This window comes from Python bivittatus, unplaced genomic scaffold (genome assembly GCF_059951505.1).
Source record: "Python bivittatus isolate LINGU-HERP-01145 unplaced genomic scaffold, Pbiv_v1 ctg000220_np1212, whole genome shotgun sequence".
In the NCBI taxonomy this organism is placed as follows: Eukaryota; Metazoa; Chordata; class Lepidosauria; order Squamata; family Pythonidae; genus Python; species Python bivittatus.
In genome coordinates, this window is record NW_028277048.1 from 33,110,313 (window position 1) to 33,126,923 (window position 16,611).

Consider the following 16,611-nt stretch of genomic DNA (forward strand, 5'->3'; position numbering starts at 1 on the left):
CGCATTTGAACATAGCAACCAGGTCGAACTGGGTGATCTTCATGTCCGCATCAGTTGTCTCCTGCCACCTTTGCTTTGGTCTTCCATGTGGACATTTACCACTGGTGTTAAAGTGGTAGGCGGTGTAGGCAACGTGTGGGGTGCTGCTCGTAGGATGTAGCCATACCACTGTAGGCATTCTTCCGCATTTTCTCTGCTATTGGTGCAACACCCATCTCCTGCCAGACTATATCGTTGCTGACATGTTCAAGAAGGGAGACGCCTAATGACCAACAGAGTATATACAGTGGGGCAAAAAAAGTATTTAGTCAGCCACCAATTGTGCAAGTTCTCCCACTTAAAAAGATGAGAGAGGCCTGTAATTTTCATCATAGGTATACCTCAACTATGAGAGACAAAATGGGGGGAAAAATCCAGAAAATCACATTGTCTGATTTTTAAAGAATTTATTTGCAAATCATGGTGGAAAATAAGTATTTGGTCAATATCAAAAGTTCATCTCAATACTTTGTTATATCTCCTTTGTTGGCAATGACAGAGGTCAAACGTTTTCTGTAAGTCTTCACAAGGTTTTCACACACTGTTGCTGGTATTTTGGCCCATTCCTCCATGCAGATCTCCTCTAGAGCAGTGATGTTTTGGGGCTGTCGCTGGGCAACACGGACTTTCAACTCCCTCCAAAGGTTTTCCATGGGGTTGAGATCTGGAGACCAGCTAGGCCACTCCAGGACCTTGAAATGCTTCTTACGAAGCCACTCCTTCATTGCCTGGGCGGTGTGTTTGGGATCATTGTCATGCTGAAAGACCCAGCCACGTTTCATCTTCAATGCCCTTGCTGATGGAAGGAGGTGTTCACTCAAAATCTCACGATACATGGCCCCATTCATTCTTTCCTTTACACGGATCAGTTGTCCCGGTCCCTTTGCAGAAAAACAGCCCCAAAGCATGATGTTTCCACCCCCATGCTTCACAGTAGGTATGGTGTTCTTTGGATGCAACTCAGCATTCTCTCTCCTCCAAACACAACGAGTTTAGACCAAAACATTCTAGTTTGGTTTCATCTGACCATATGACATTCTCCCAATCCTCTTCTGGATCATCTAAAAGCTCTCTAGCAAACTTCAGACGGGCCCAGACATGTACTGGCTTAAGCAGGGGGACACATCTGGCACTGCAGGATTTGAGTCCCTGGCGGCATAGTGTGTTACTGATGGTAGCCTTTGTTACTTTGGTCCCAGCTCTCTGCAGGTCATTCACTAGGTCCCCCTGTGTGGTTCTGGGATTTTTGCTCACCATTCTTGTGATCATTTTGACCCCAGGGGGTGAGATCTTGCATGGAGCCCCAGATCAAGGGAGATTATCAGTGGTCTTATATGTCTTCCATTTTCTAATTATTGCTCCCACAGTTGATTTCTTCACACCGAGCTGCTTGCCTACTGCAGATTCAGTCTTCCCAGCCTGGTGCAGGTCTACAGTTTTGTTTCTGGTGTCCTTCAACAGCTCTTTGATCTTGGCCATAGTGGAGTTTGGAGTGTGACTGTATGAGGTTGTGGACAGGTGTCTTTTATACTGATAACAAGGTCAAACAGGTGCCATTACTACAGGTAACGAGTGGAGGACAGAGGAGCCTCTTAAAGAAATAGTTACAGGTCTGTGAGAGCCAGACATCTTGCTTGTTTGTAGGTGACCAAATACTTATTTTCCACCATGATTTGCAAATAAATTCTTTAAAAATCAGACAATGTGATTTTCTGGATTTTTTTCCCCATTTTGTCTCTCATAGTTGAGGTATACCTATGATGAAAATTACAGGCCTCTCTCATCTTTTTAAGTGGGAGAACTTGCACAATTGGTGGCTGACTAAATACTTTTTTGCCCCGCTGTACATCTCCATGGCATATAGAGGGCGTTCAGCACTTTTGGTGGTTGGTCAGCATTCAGTGTCATACAGTGCTACTAGGCAAACCATTATTCGATACACTTTCAATTTTAAGTGAATTGGCATGCACCTATTACATAGCACTCTAGTAATCTTCTTCCACCACAGCCATGTTACATTAACCCTCGCACACACTTCCCCATTAATGCCACCGTCACTTTGCAGATGGGATCCTAAGCAATGGAAGGAGTCTAAACTAGCATAAAATATTCTGGCCAGTAAATATATCAACACACCTATGAAGATCAGCATTCTCTAAATATTTGGAGCTTTCTCCTTTTCTGTAGTGCTGAGTTTTCTCATAATACGTTACAACATGGTAAAAGAGTTCATGATGAGACATTAGTGTCAATCCAGTTTGGAGCTGCTTATTAAGACTTTATAACGGTAATACTTTCAGAAAGCAGCACATAGTTACACAAGATTTTCTCTGGAAATGTAATGAAAATACTTTTCCCAACAACATTTTTTGTTATTTCCTTATGTAGCAAATTTAATTTCTCTGTGAACAGCTACTCTAGCCATATCAGCAGGACCCTGAATAACTTTCAAATTTGCATATGCTGTGAGAAAAGTACATTGCTCTTACTTCATTCTTTATAATTGGCAGAATGGAGAACTGGGGTGTTGTTTGAGTCTGTTCTTTTCTACAGTATCCAACAACAGTTCCCCATGTGGACATTTAATGTGTTCTTCATCTTTGTAATTGGCCCAGTCTTCCCCATCCCACCCTATAATAATCTCCGCTTACCTTTTTTTTTTATGTCTCTTACACATAAAACTTACAATTCAATCACTTCAGGTCAAGTTTATACAACATAGTATAATAGATAACCCTCCAGAAGTTTTATAGCAGGGGTTCACTTATGTGTCAGCTACTCATTGATATGTCACGAAAGTGATGTTAGCCATGATGATTGTAGCAACTCTGCTTCATTTTTTAACAATACAAATGACGTGAAAAAAGAACAAGTTGGACTTAATCAGCTCTGTGGCTTCTGTTTTCATTCAGGACAAGAGAACAGCTTTAGTTTTTCTCTGCAGAATCATTATGTTTTATCAGCATATCTTTCCAGCATATCAATTGCTAAGCAAATCAAAGCCACTTTCACTCTGAATTTCAAATGTGAGTTTCATAATTTGTACTCTTAATCTTCAAAATCTGATTGTAGGAACAAAAATCATGTCCCTGGTATAACATTTATTGTGTTGCCATTTTCATTATTTATATAAAAGCCATCATTCCTTTTTTTTTCCTCTCCAAAATGGCAGCTGTTGCCCCAGTTTGGAACATTTAATATATTGTTAAGGAAATAAAGATGCAATTAGTACCAAGTCTCAAATTTGTTTCTAATTTGCTGCCCTTTTAAAATCAATATAATAGGACTATTCATAATAAGCTACTTCAGTTGCTGAGTTGCTTTCTCTTAGAGGGAGGACCTTTAGTTTAGACCTCTAGCAGAATCCTAGAGAAGGAATGAAGGATCCTTTAGGTTTTCAAGCTCATCCAGCAGAAGTATTTTCTGACCACAGTTCTGCCATGTTGTTGAGTGAAGACTTTTATTTCTGTCCAACTCCCATGAAGTCGTCTGTATGCAGTATGTTATTTCCTAAGGTTTGCTTTGCTTCTTCTCTTTGGCAGTTATGAATTATATAAAACTCTAAGTGTTTAACTACAAACAAGGGATTTTCCAGGTGGGTGATCCAGGTTTAGAAAGAAAATACCAGGAAACACAAGTCACTGAAATAAGTTTCAGTTTACATGTTTAGAAAAATTACATGGAATAGATTTTGAGACTATGCCCCTTCAGAAAACATCCAGTGAGTTGCTTTGTGTCAAATGCAGATGTTCTCTAACACAGCTTCTAAGCTAGACAACCTACGTTTCTATAAATAGAAATAAATAGAATATAGGAAAAGAAACCTAGTATTTTATGTCCATGAGTCTTTGTGTGTGTGTGTGTGTGTGTGTGTGTGGTTGGCTGGCTGGCTATTTGGGGGAAAGGGTCATTTGATTTGGTTTTGGTTGGTGGTCTGCTGTTAATAAAAAGGATATTTCAGTCACATAATTCTCTCTCTCTACATTATAAATAGACACACTCCTGGGAGAGTTATGCTACCTAACTCTTGATGTTGTTAAAATGTGCATGCTGCCAAAGTATTCTGACTCTCAGAATCTTAGCCAAGATAAAACACAACTAAATATCCATTACTACAGGGGCCAATCTAGCTTCTAGAGAGGGATGCTATTCCAAAACATTGGCACTATAATTGAAGAACAGTGCCCTTTAGCTTCAGGCTTCCTCACATTATGGAAATAAGGCCCCAGCAGCAGCAGCAGCTTCCAGAAGAATCTCCTTGGATGGGCTTACACTGATTCGTCTTGGAATCATCTTGGTGCCAAACTATATAAGGATTATCAATCAAAACTAGTACTTTGAATTGCATGCAGAAACCTGTTGGTGATCAATGCAGAGCCTGCAAGATAGGTGTAATATGGTGAGAGCAACTAGTGCTAGTCAATAAGCAAGCAATTGTATTTTGTACCCGCTGTACTTTATGAATGGTCTTCAAAGATAGCTCCATGTACAGGTAGTCCTCACTTAATGACCCTAATTGGGAGTAGCAACTCTGTTGCTAAGTGAAACATCATGTGACCATCCCACTTAGCAATGGCAGTCCCAGCAGTCCTGTTGTGGTCGGTAAGTGAGACATAACATGACCATGACTTGCGACCTCCTGCCAGCTTCTCCATTGACTTTGCTTGTCGGAAGCCATCTGTGAAGGTCACAGATGACAAATACGTGACCATAGGATGCTGCAACCATTGTAAATGTGCAATGGTTGCCATGCGCCCAAATCATGATCATGTCACGGTCGCAGGGATGCGATGATTGTGAGGACTGGTCGTAAGTCACTTTTTTCAGTGCCTTCATAACTTCGAACAATCACTAAAAGCGCCTGTGGAACTTTGAACAGTTGCTAAAAAGTCGTAAACCAAGGGCTACCTGTAGAACACATTGCAGAACTGTAATCATGTATTGATAAGAGTGATAATAAATGAAGTCACTCTAGCCAAAGCTTCCTGCTGCAAGAAGGGCTACAACTTGCACATCAGACAGCTAGGCAAAAGCTCTTCTGGGCAATAAAAAAATCATTTACTGGTGTAATGTAAACATTTTAGGCCTGGGTTTATTCTCTAAATGATAAATAGTGTAAAAGGCTGCCTTCATTTCCCCAGCAGAATAAGAATTATTTATATTTTGATACCACTGATTCCCACCAGGCTCACAATGGCTTCCAGCAAATCATACAATAAAATATCTGCAGTACATAAATCTCAAATATTAAAAAAATAAGCAAAATATAAATATCACTAAATACATGACAATTATACATGACAATTATACAAACAATAAGGATAATTCACCAGTGGCAAATAATCATTCTCCAAAGGCCCACTGGAAAAGGTCTGTTTTCACCAAATTCCAGAAGGCCATTATCAGGCAGCCCACTCCAGCTTCAGAGGGGAGGTTGTTCCACTGCATAGGTGCCATGGCAGAAAAAAAGCATTTTCTGGTCTCACCCTCTCCTCCATGGAATTGGGGTGCCACCAGCCGCTTCTCCCAGGAGGATCTCAGATGGTTGACTCAGGGAGGAGCCAGTGGTCCTGAAGGTACCTTGTGCCAAGATACCAACCCTAGCACTTTGAAGCCCATCACCTAATATTTTAGGGAATATTCTCCTCTTAGATGGTTATTTGTTTAGCATTTTGTATGCAGGTCTGGGTTGCATTATTACTCTGTTAAGTGAGACCTGCAACTCAAACTGGTGCACTAAATTGCCACATTTGAGGATCACAGCAATTACTTTCTGAATATTTGAAAAGTTATCCTGGTGTTTTGTTTCTTAAGGATATGCTAAGTAGACTCCAATACATTTCATTTTATGTTTTATACAATCCAAAAAATGCACCCTGAATATGCCGATGGCTTATTTTGGAAAAAATAAATAAGACATCATGTTTGAAATGTACATAGGAGCAAGTCACATATGAATAGGTTTAGAGGGGAATGAGGATGGTTTGGCTGCTATCTTATACTTGCATAATGGCAGCAATGCCACTCTTTCCCAGAATGCATTCCGTTTTTAGTCATACTACAGATACTGTTCAGAGCTTACCTTGACTCATAGCATTGCTTTGAGACTAGTGAAACTGTGATAGAATGTGTGTTCTGAATATATGCAGAATATGCCCCTGATCAACAGTATATATCACTGAAATAGGAGGACTGGTCTTCAAGATCAACATTCCTAATTAAGCATCATAATTCAAAGGAAAAATTATCAGATCAATGCCATTGTTCCAAGACTAACAATTGGTAGCTTGTTATGAATCGTGTTACTGCAATGAATTAATTAGGCAGTTTTAGATGAGAAATTCACTCTCAGCTTCCTAGCTGCAAAACATCATAATCACCATCATGACATAATTTACAAAGGGGTCCTAAGTTTAGGAGTTAAAATAAAGGATTTGGAGTGTTTGGTGTACTTGGAATGCAGTATAGTTAATGGTGGCCATACTGGTGCAATTTAACAATTCAGTATACAGCATAGCTGCAAGAACATTATATAAGAAACATTTCTTGAGTTCTTATAAGTAATAATTCTTCATCACATGTGGCAGCCTCAAGTTGCATGCATCTTGCTAAAACTACAGCATAATTCTGTGTACATTTACTCTGAAAGAGGTTCCAGGGTGGAGTTCCATCTCAGGTAAGTGTGCTTAGGAGTTGCAGCTTTAATCAGTTCCATTATAATCCTTGTTTCTTTTAATTCTGCCCATCAGAGTGAGAATGTAAATTATTAAAGAGTCCAGAATAAATGGTCAGAGGAAAAATTATTGTATATTTCATCTTATGTTTTCTTTTATTTCTTTGCACGTGAATAGTGCCTGCTATAATTTAATTGCCATTTTCTTCTAACACCCCCCCCAAGATTTATATACTTCATTATTGCTTTAACTGAATTGCCTGTCTTATTCTTACTCCGTATGTATTTATAATTTTATTGCACTATGCATAATGCTATATTTGGCATGACGTTTTCTCCTATTTGAAGAGGTTAATTGGTACCTCAAGTAGATCTAAATTTCTGTAGCAGAAATTATGTGGATTTTACAGAGAAGCTGTAAATCATAACCCTGTTTTGTTTTCAAGTAAAACAAATCCTTAGTCTCTTGGTTTGTAGTCAATATGGCAAAAATAAATTAGGACATAGAAATGTTTTACCCAATATTTTTTATCAAATATCTATCAATAGACACTTCTTTTTTATTTTAAAAAGCAGTAACAGGTCTATTTGTTTAAGAGGTAAAAGAAACATACAGTGTTTAAACTACAGGAGTCAGCAAGTATCTTGCAGTTTTCATCCTCAGAAAGGGGGTATCCATTTTAAGTCTGGAACATTTGAAATTGTATGCTTACATTGCCACCTGGCTGTTTACTATTCTCAGAGTTTGGTCTTTATATGTTAATATATAATGTTGCCTACTATCTGTCCCATAACTCTTCAAACCCTCTGAAAAGCATGTGGTTCTATCCTTTTCCAAGCAGGTGGACAGTTACCAGTGTGATGTACCATAATATCAAAACATTTCTAACTGTAGAAAGACATCGCATGGAGGGAATACTAAATAAGGTCTTTCTTCCAAAAATGTTAGCTTTGGTGGGAGATTTTCTCATGAGGAACAATTAGTGCAAACCACAAATTTCTCTCTACAAAAGTTTGAGTGGGATGTAGTATGTAGTATAACCATTTGGATAGAGATTCCTTTATTTCTGTATAGTATCTGACATTGTTTGGGAGATTAATTAAATGTAAAGAGAAACTATGCTAGGGAGTTTTCTAAACAAACATTCACAAATTTGATAATAGTTCCGCATGAACAGGATATATCTACTCTTAATGAAAGGAGTAAAAGCAGAAAGAAGCTTTTGCTTAAAACTGTTTGTTTTGCCTTGACTACCTCAAACAAACTGCTAAACAAACTTCCAAAGTTTCATTTTCTCTTTGAAGTAAACTGCCAAATTACTGTTCAATCCAGAATATAGTGTTTCTTCATCTAGCTGGCAAAAGAACTGTGCAGCTGCTGCAACTAAACTCATTCAGTTGAACACGGTGAGTCAAGTCATCCTATTTATTTAATATCAGCAGAGGTGGAAGGAAGGCAAATACAGGGTGGCTATTTCAAGGCTGTTCTTGAACACATCAAAAAGCACTTTAGCATGAGACGTCGTCTAACGTTTTTTAAAAAGTATAAGATCATTATTTTTTTTAAAGAAAGTATACGATCAGTATTTTAAATTTTGGTCCTGCTTGTTCTTTTCAGATTATTCAATATGGTATCCAAAATTCTTTTTTTTTTCTTTTTTCTTTTTTTCTTTTTTGGTATATACCATTGTTTACATTGACTCTGTGAGATTTTATGCTCTGGGCTTATAGTCAATGTCAGTTAAATGAATGGCTTGTAAGAATAACTGTGTTAAGCTTCGGTGAGGGAGGTGCTCCAAGCTACTAATACATTGCCTCATACTGTGAAAAGGCTAATTGTAGTTTGTGTGAAATTACTGTTGCAATTTATGTCTACAATCAAAATATTTTTACTGAAAGCAACTATATTGCTATATGTTAGAGTGGAAGGAATAATTATCAGATCAAATAGTTTTCTCCCTTTTTAAGTTTGCAACATTCATGTTTACTTTATTATATAGCTCCAGTTCATAATGCAGTAATGCTCTGATATTTTGTTTCACCTGTCAGTTTTATGCATTTCCAGCTCTTCAAATCAGAATGTTTTCTCGAACTAATAATAGCTGGTTTTCTTTGTCAGTGAATTGAGATTGAATGTTATTGTTTTCATATGTAGGTTGCATTTATTGTCTTATCAAATATTTAAAATGTCTCAAGTATCTTTTCTATGGTTGGGTTAGGTAGTGTCCATTTTAATAGATCAGATTAAAAAAAAACTAACTTATGGGAAGGGAAAATGCTTTATGACAGATTTTAATATTATATGTTTCCTAGGCTTTTTCTAAAAGTGGGTATAGTCCCTCAGAATACAGTAAGCTAGTATAGAATAGTAATTATGCAGTATTTGCTCAGCCACATTTCGAAGGAGCTTAATATTGCCTTGTCTCAGTAGATGGCAGCAACTGGATGGCTTTGTCTGGACTAGGAAGCTAAACAGGGCTAGTCCTGGTTAGCACTTGGATGGGAGACTTCCAGGGAATGTAGGGATGCAGCCTAGACTGTGAAGATGGGGGGGGGGGAGAGGAGTCATTGAAAAGACAACAGCAAACTACCTCTGCACTGCCATCAAGAAAGCTACATGGATGTTTCCATGAAGTCATCAGGAGCTGAGCTCAACTTGAAGGAATTTTTTTAACATTGCATTATTTCTGTGCATCATTTGTGAGCTAGGAAAAATCAGTCCCCCACCAAAGAAGTAGAAGGCAAGGCTGAGCTAGATGAAGACAACAGAAGGCTCCTGGAGCACCCTATCTAAAGGAAATAGAAGGCTAAATGCAAAGTGTATAGGCTTGCTTCATCCAACCAAAGAATAATTCAAATAAAGACTAATGTGTAGGAACAATTTTCCACATGTCATGCATAGGAATCATTAATCAAAAGGCAAATTTGTTCTCCTTTCATCTTGGTCCGAAAAGAGGGAATTGTATTTGGAAAATATAGACCCACAGGCATGTGTTCTCCAAACTCTCAGCTCAAGCCTCCATCTTTATACTATAGAGCAGATGTTATGGATACAGCTCCCACAATTCCTTGTCAGTGGCCATGCCAGTTGGGAGTGACGGTGGTTGGTCCAAAGTATCAGGAAATCACTCTGTCGCAGAGGGGATCTACCTTGCTTTAGGGCAAACTCCCACTTTCTAGCACAAAGGATACTGTAGGACATTTATCTTTTCTTTCCCTTCACAGAAGTAGACTGTTTGGCTTTAAAATGCAAATCAAATGAACTTCTTCCCCTTCCTACAATAACTTATCTCTTGGATTTGATGCATTATGCCTTTGTCCTTGTGTCCTATTTTTGTGCTTCATGTGGATTCAGGTTGGCTACTGTAAGAAACAGGATGCTTAATTTCATAAGTCTAAAACCAGAAATGTTCTTCTTTGGTTTTTAACCTAATTTACATTAAGATGTGCATTCAATCCACATTCCTTCAAATATAGGAATACGACAGATAGCTATTAATTAGGGCACTGATATGAAAGCACATAGTAGTTCAAGTTTATAATTTTGTACTACATAATTAAGACTGTTCATTTTTTATTGTATAAATTTGGAAGATGTTACAGGTAAGAGAAAAGAGTTACTTGTACCATTATAATCTACATTAATTTTAAAAAATTCTTTTCTGAAACAATAAAAAAAAGAAAAATACAAGTTTGGCTGTTATTAAATTTGGGGAGGGGGGAGTATTAAAAAGACTATTCCAAAGATGATTGTAATAATTATAAAACTTTAGCTACATCTATCTTAAAATATAACTTCACCATTAGCATAAATATATTAATGTTTCTTAATATAGATCAAACCAAATAAGGTTTTTATTATTATTATTTGTTCAAGAACTTGTTAGAAATCTGTAAGTTCAGGATAGATAAAAGAATAAACATCAGTGTTTATCATATGGAAGTAAAAGGACAAAATGGAGAAGGCAAGTTCTGCAGGACCAACTATTCTATAAAACTTTTGGAAACCAAATTTGAGATAACATGTTTTTGTCAGCTTACACAGACATAGGGAGTAAGTAGGGTTTGGTTTGGTTTTGAAGAATACAGTGCTGCCATGTCATAATTATCTGGGAAATACTTATCTTTTATGTTAAGAAATTGTTAAGTTTGTATAGTGCTTGCTTCCATCTTTGCTAGTCAGTCTGATGTGATATGAGCCACACCTTTCTTTTATCTTCTACAGTATAGGAATAGCTATTCTTGCAGTTCAGGTTGTGCCTACTCACAATGCATAATTGGTCAAGAGAGGCCAAAGCCATGCTGGAGTGGGGGGATTGAGAGGGAATGTAGCTGTCTGTTCCTTTTTCCAGTAAAAGGTATTGTTTATTTGTTTAGTATTTTTCATGTTATCCACTCTTACCTCTATGCAAAGGAGCTAGAAGCCCCAGAAATTTTTTTTCAAATGAAATTCAATTTCATTCATAATCACACATAATCTTAAAAAGATTTTGAAGTCTGTGCATGCCATTTGATGTAAAAGAAAAAAAAATCATCCTCAAAAAAGTGGTTTGTTCGGTATACTTTAAAATATAATTGAGTTGGTGAGTGTGGGAACAAGGCCAGAACCAATTGAGCTGCCATTCATGTGTTTGGAAAATAAGGCTTGAAGAGAAGCAGCAAGAAGTGTGAAAGAAATTCTGGGAAATGTGTTTAAAAAGACCATGTTAGTTATGGTTGGCCCGTTAGCTATTTTAGGTTTACTATTTAGCTACAACATGGTAATATCATTGGAATTCATCTCAGCATATCTAAGATGTAAATCTAGAAGTAAAATATTATAAATCTGTAGTATATTTAAAGAAACATGCTACTTTATCTTTCCTGTCACATCCTTTGCATTGCACGTGGGCAGGAGCTGGCAAAAAAGAACTGATCCAATTCTGAATGAATTAACAGGCAAGAGTGAGTAGGAGCAGGAAGTGACTAGAGATGGGTTGAGTGAAACTGTTCCTACAATCATCCATTCAGTTTGGATGTTGCAATGGGGGGAGGATTCATGGAACACTCATAAATATCTAGAGCCAACATCTGTGGTAGAAATGTATGGCCATTGTTTAATATTTTGAAAACAAGCAGATACTATCTCAGATTGTTTACATAATAAAAGATGAGGTATTGATAGCCTTATAACAGGAAGAGAATGCCAAAGAATTTCTCAGTTTAGTTCAATACAAGATAATTTTTCTTGCATATCAACATTTCTCTTCATATAGATTACCTCAAAAATGTAGGTTGTGACAGCTTCTAAATAACCTTAACTAGGTCATCTAGTCTTTGCTATGTAAATGCTTGCTTTCTACGGTTTCAGGTGACTTCTATACGGCAAGAATATGAAACCAAACTGAAAGGTCTAATGCCAGCATCTTTGCGACAAGAACTTGAAGACACAATTCTCTCATTAAAATCTCAGGTAAAGATTTTATGTTCTATTTGTCAGCATAGTACCGTAGCACCTTGTCTAGAGTTTGATGGTTCAAAGAGCTGACAAGAATATTCATAGCATGCTGGTATAAGCAATGGAGTTTGACAATTGATAGTTCATAGTCTTGACTTGTTTTTTCCTTAGCTAGTTCCAGACTATATTTCACTCACAAGAGTTCTATTTTTTTCTCTGCACCAATATAAAGAGGCAGATTTAGCCTCTTAAATGGCAGGGATTCTAATCATTTAATATTTAAACATGAACATGACTTTTTAAATTTGGTAGCTTTTGCATAAGCAACTTTTGTTTTTCAAGCATGCATGGTTTCTGTAAAAAGACATTAGTGACTCAGCTGAAAAACAGTTTGTCTCTACTTACTTTTGTGAGTACAGGCAGCGATAGTGGGATATAGAACCAAGAAGGCGTGGGGTCCCAAACTGGGGTTTGTGAAGTTACATTTTTCAGTCTGTTGTTGAACGCGCAAACATTCCAATACCATGATGTACTAATTCTTCTTCAAGCAAAAACGTTTAGGAGCCACTTGTTACTTGGAATAATTTTGCTGCCCTTACATTCCTTTAATACCAAAGGTTTTCAGAACAAGATCAAGTGGATGAATGGGTATTTGTTAAATAAGTTCACACTCTATAAGGTAATCATCAATAATTATTTTCTTTTGCAGTAGATCTATTTGGCAAAATAATAGTGTGACAGAAGACTATCTGAACTGGTCTCCTGCAATTTCCTATAATTACTAAAACATGGGTAGGAACCTAGCTAAAATTGAAGGCTAGAAAACCTTCAGTACTTAAATTTTTCCAATTCACATAGCCTTAAAAATGTTTGGCATTATTTCATTTTCATCTGGAAAATGGTGCATTTGAAATTGTCTTCTTGTAGTGCTATTTCTAAAGAAATTGCCGTGGCAAAGGAGTACCATGTCCCCTCTTGATAATGTCAGGTGCTTTATGGGTCTTGTTGATACTGCCACTGATTTTGAGAAGGAATTCAGCTTCATCCAATGTTGCCATTACAAATAATAAAAGGGAGAAGGGTTTATCTAGGAAACCTATTTTCAATTAATAATATGTGTGACTTATGACTGGTATACAAACGTAACAACGTTAACAACTGAAAAATCCCCAGCTCCCAGTGAAGTGAGTTTGGGGTTGAAATTTGATTTCAGTCTTCAGAGCTTCTGTTAGCATACATAACATTTCAAAGGTGTAAAAGTAACTCCAGACTTTTAAAAGTGGGTGCTCATATGCAAAGCATAGCTCACAGCTGCCTGTCCAGTGAACTACGCTATCCAGCTACAGGCTGTTCTATCACAGCTTCTGAAGCACAGGTGTCTTCTTTGAAAATTGTTGAAATTCCTGTTCCAAAAACATCAGTGAGAAAGAACAGTGGAATCCTTGCACCTGTCAGGGTTATGAATTGTTCCAGAGGAATGAGAGGGCTTGGTTAGGTAAAAGTACCAACCAAGCAGCAGTAACAACGAACAAATAGGAAACATTCACTTCTCAAACAAAGCTTTGCTTATATTTAAAATATGTTGGCTGCCTCCAGCTCCTCAGTCCTGAGTCTTTCACTGTATTCTTTTTGTTCTCTCCTAGCACTGCACTAATGAAGTTTTATAGCATGCTTATAATTTTACTTTTCCAACAAAGAATTTTTGACTACACTTTTCAAAAGTAGAATCTGATGCAAAGACATGTATAATCTATTAATGTTGATGCTTAAATTGCAAAACTCAGTATTCTTATGCCAGTGTTCAGTTTTAAAATCACTGAGTTTCTGTTAAACAAAATTTAAGGATTGTATTTTTTTTTAAATCATTTTTTTTCAATATGTGTAATATAAAGGTTACTACATGAACATGGAAGTTATTCTCAGAAGATGAAATACACCTGATCTTTCTTTAGGCTGTTTGACATTTGGACATCAGTCCCTAGATTATCAGGCCATAAACAGGTTTTAAACAATATATCTGAGGAACCAGAAGCAGATATATTCATGTCTTTTGTATACTAGAAACTCTTCAGTCATGACAGCTGTATTTTCTAGGTAAATTTTCTACAAAAAAGAGCATCTATCCTACAAGAGGAACTGAGCACATATCGTACCAGAAGGTAAGCCAGTATCTCCTACTCAGATTGTTAGCTTGCTTATAGTAAACAAAGCATCTTTAAAAAGTTGCCAGTTTATAATTTTGCTATTTAGTAGCTCTAGAGGAGCTGGCAGGTACAAGGCTAACCTGGGCCTTGCCTCAGCATACATGAGACAGAGGCTCAACACATGGTTGCAGGGCTATGAAGTGTCACCATCTTTTGAGATAAAGTACAGCGATACAGTTTATAATCTTACAGATTGTATCTTTAAAGCCCAAGATCTTTACCCTCCTTGCCTTTTTTTAGATCGTTCTACTGTTATGCAAAAGTATGCACAAATGTTGCAATAACAGCCCAAAGGTACTTTGTACTCTTTGAAAAGAATGACTCACAAGAGTGGTTATGTCACTTCAAAATGATGTCACTGCTTTTTTCTTTTTCTTTTTCTCTTTTTGCAAACTGAGAAGAGTCCTGAATTCTGCAACATTTCTGTAGGGTTACAAGATATGTTAATAGTACTTAATTAAATTGATAGAAGACATGACTGTAACATAAAGCTAGATCACATCTTCCCAACAGACCTTTCTGTAGACTTTTGCCCTACTTCAGTTATGTTGCAAGATCTGTGCATAAGATTCTGGTCCAGTTTAAACTTGAATATTTTATGCACAAATCACTGTAGCATATAGCCCTGGGATTTCCTGTTAGTCTCTCATCCAAGTAACAAGAGGTCTGATCTGGATCAGTTGGGGTCACTTAAGTACTGCCATCTGCTATGATGAAACTTCAGATGTTAACTCCATAATCTGCTTTCTGGTCTTCAGTTCTCTTCTTGGTAACCATAGTTTTCCAATTGAAACCGTAATTGAAAATTATTCTGAATTAATCCAAGAAGTCTTCAGCCATGCTGTTGGCTTTCATTTTAATGTTCTGCATTTTAGTACTTAATATCTGTGTAGTGGAGACAATGATTCCAGGAAGTGGGAAAGTATCTAAAAGATGTCAGTATTGTCAGTTACACAAAATAAATAGATGATTGATAAGAACATTTTATTCTTTAGGTAATTACTGGAGGTGACTCTTTTATTCCAGTGTCGAATGGATTTCTTTCAGCAGGTTTGAAGATTTGGATCTTTTGAATTAATCTGGGAGATCAGTGATTGTTCCATAAAAGCAGATTGTGTAATTAGGAATAAAAGTACATCCCTTATTCATAATGGTATTTTAAGTTACTACACATTTGAATTATTTTATCATTATAAAAAGATTCTATGTTTTTGATATATTCACTACATGTATCTTATTAATTTACTTATGAAAAACATAATTTTGTTTGATCACATTGCTTTTGTCACTTGTTTCATAATGCAGTTTTGTTTTTATACATGCTAAAATCAAGTCCTTATTATAATTATTATATTGTCCAAAACATTGTTAAAACATATATGGTATTACTTCATGTTCATGTGTTACATTATTAAAAAATATTTTTGTACATTTTTGTTTCAACATTATTTCTATTTTCAACACCTTATTTGCTGCAAAAGGTATCTGCAAAAAAGTATAAATGTTTACAAAATTCTTTTGTTGTGGCATGTACGGCAGGATACACCTTTAAGTCTGCTGATTCTGAATATTGTTTTGGATACTCAGTTTGAATATGAGTAGTAAGAATATATATTTTATTCTGGATGTGGTATAGCACAACATTTAAGCCTGTTTCACAGATTGGACAGTGAAGTCTTTCTCCTGATCTACAGACATCAGAAACTTATTTTCCTTTTTAGCATATAATTATGTAGTTTGTTTCCTCTACCATTCCTATTTAGTGTACTGTTGATATTTCCAGTGTCATGCCTATCATTAATTACCTGATGTGATTAGGGAAATAACGAGCCTAAAAAAGAACTGGTAATATTTCCATTACAAGGGACTAATTGCACGATTGCATTCTTTCCATGAAGCCCATGCATCTAATAAATCATCTGAAACCAAGTGAGAAAAGGCCACATTTCGTAGATTTGAAATCAAATACTTAGGTGAGTGACAGATACCTATACTGAAGAAGAAAGTGTTATATTAAAAAACAGCCTGCTTCTGAGTACAAGATATTGGCTATAAGGAAGAATTTATTTAGCCCTCTAAAATATATACAGTAGATGTAGTGATTAGACCTTTTTGTCTCTCACAACTGGAGCAGCTCTGTGTGCAAGTATCAAAATACAAAACTTTTGATTACAAAGTATTTTGACAAGCTAGAAGAAACATAAGATTTGATGGATAGTTATTTTTTTCTGGGAAACAGTAATTATAATATTTGTAAT

The 16,611-nt window shown here is 36.5% G+C and overlaps 1 protein-coding gene across 6 annotated transcripts in view; it reads left to right on the forward strand.

Annotated features, from left to right (window-relative positions):
* Window positions 1–15,750, forward strand: part of CEP112 (centrosomal protein 112) — a 300,158-nt gene extending 284,408 nt beyond the window's left edge. For 4 of the 6 annotated variants that reach the window (XM_088138295.1, XM_088138299.1, XM_088138300.1 and 1 more), the window contains 3 exons: window positions 12,063–12,164; window positions 14,244–14,308; window positions 15,349–15,750. In XM_088138295.1, coding sequence (XP_087994421.1) covers window positions 12,063–12,164; window positions 14,244–14,308; window positions 15,349–15,352 — 171 coding nt within the window. In that variant the 3' untranslated portion in view covers window positions 15,353–15,750. Of the gene's footprint in view, window positions 1–12,062; window positions 12,165–14,243; window positions 14,313–15,348 lie in introns of those variants that run through there. The other 2 variants (XM_088138296.1, XM_088138298.1) reach the window with 1 other exon arrangement.
* The last annotated feature ends 861 nt before the right edge of the window (window positions 15,751–16,611 follow it).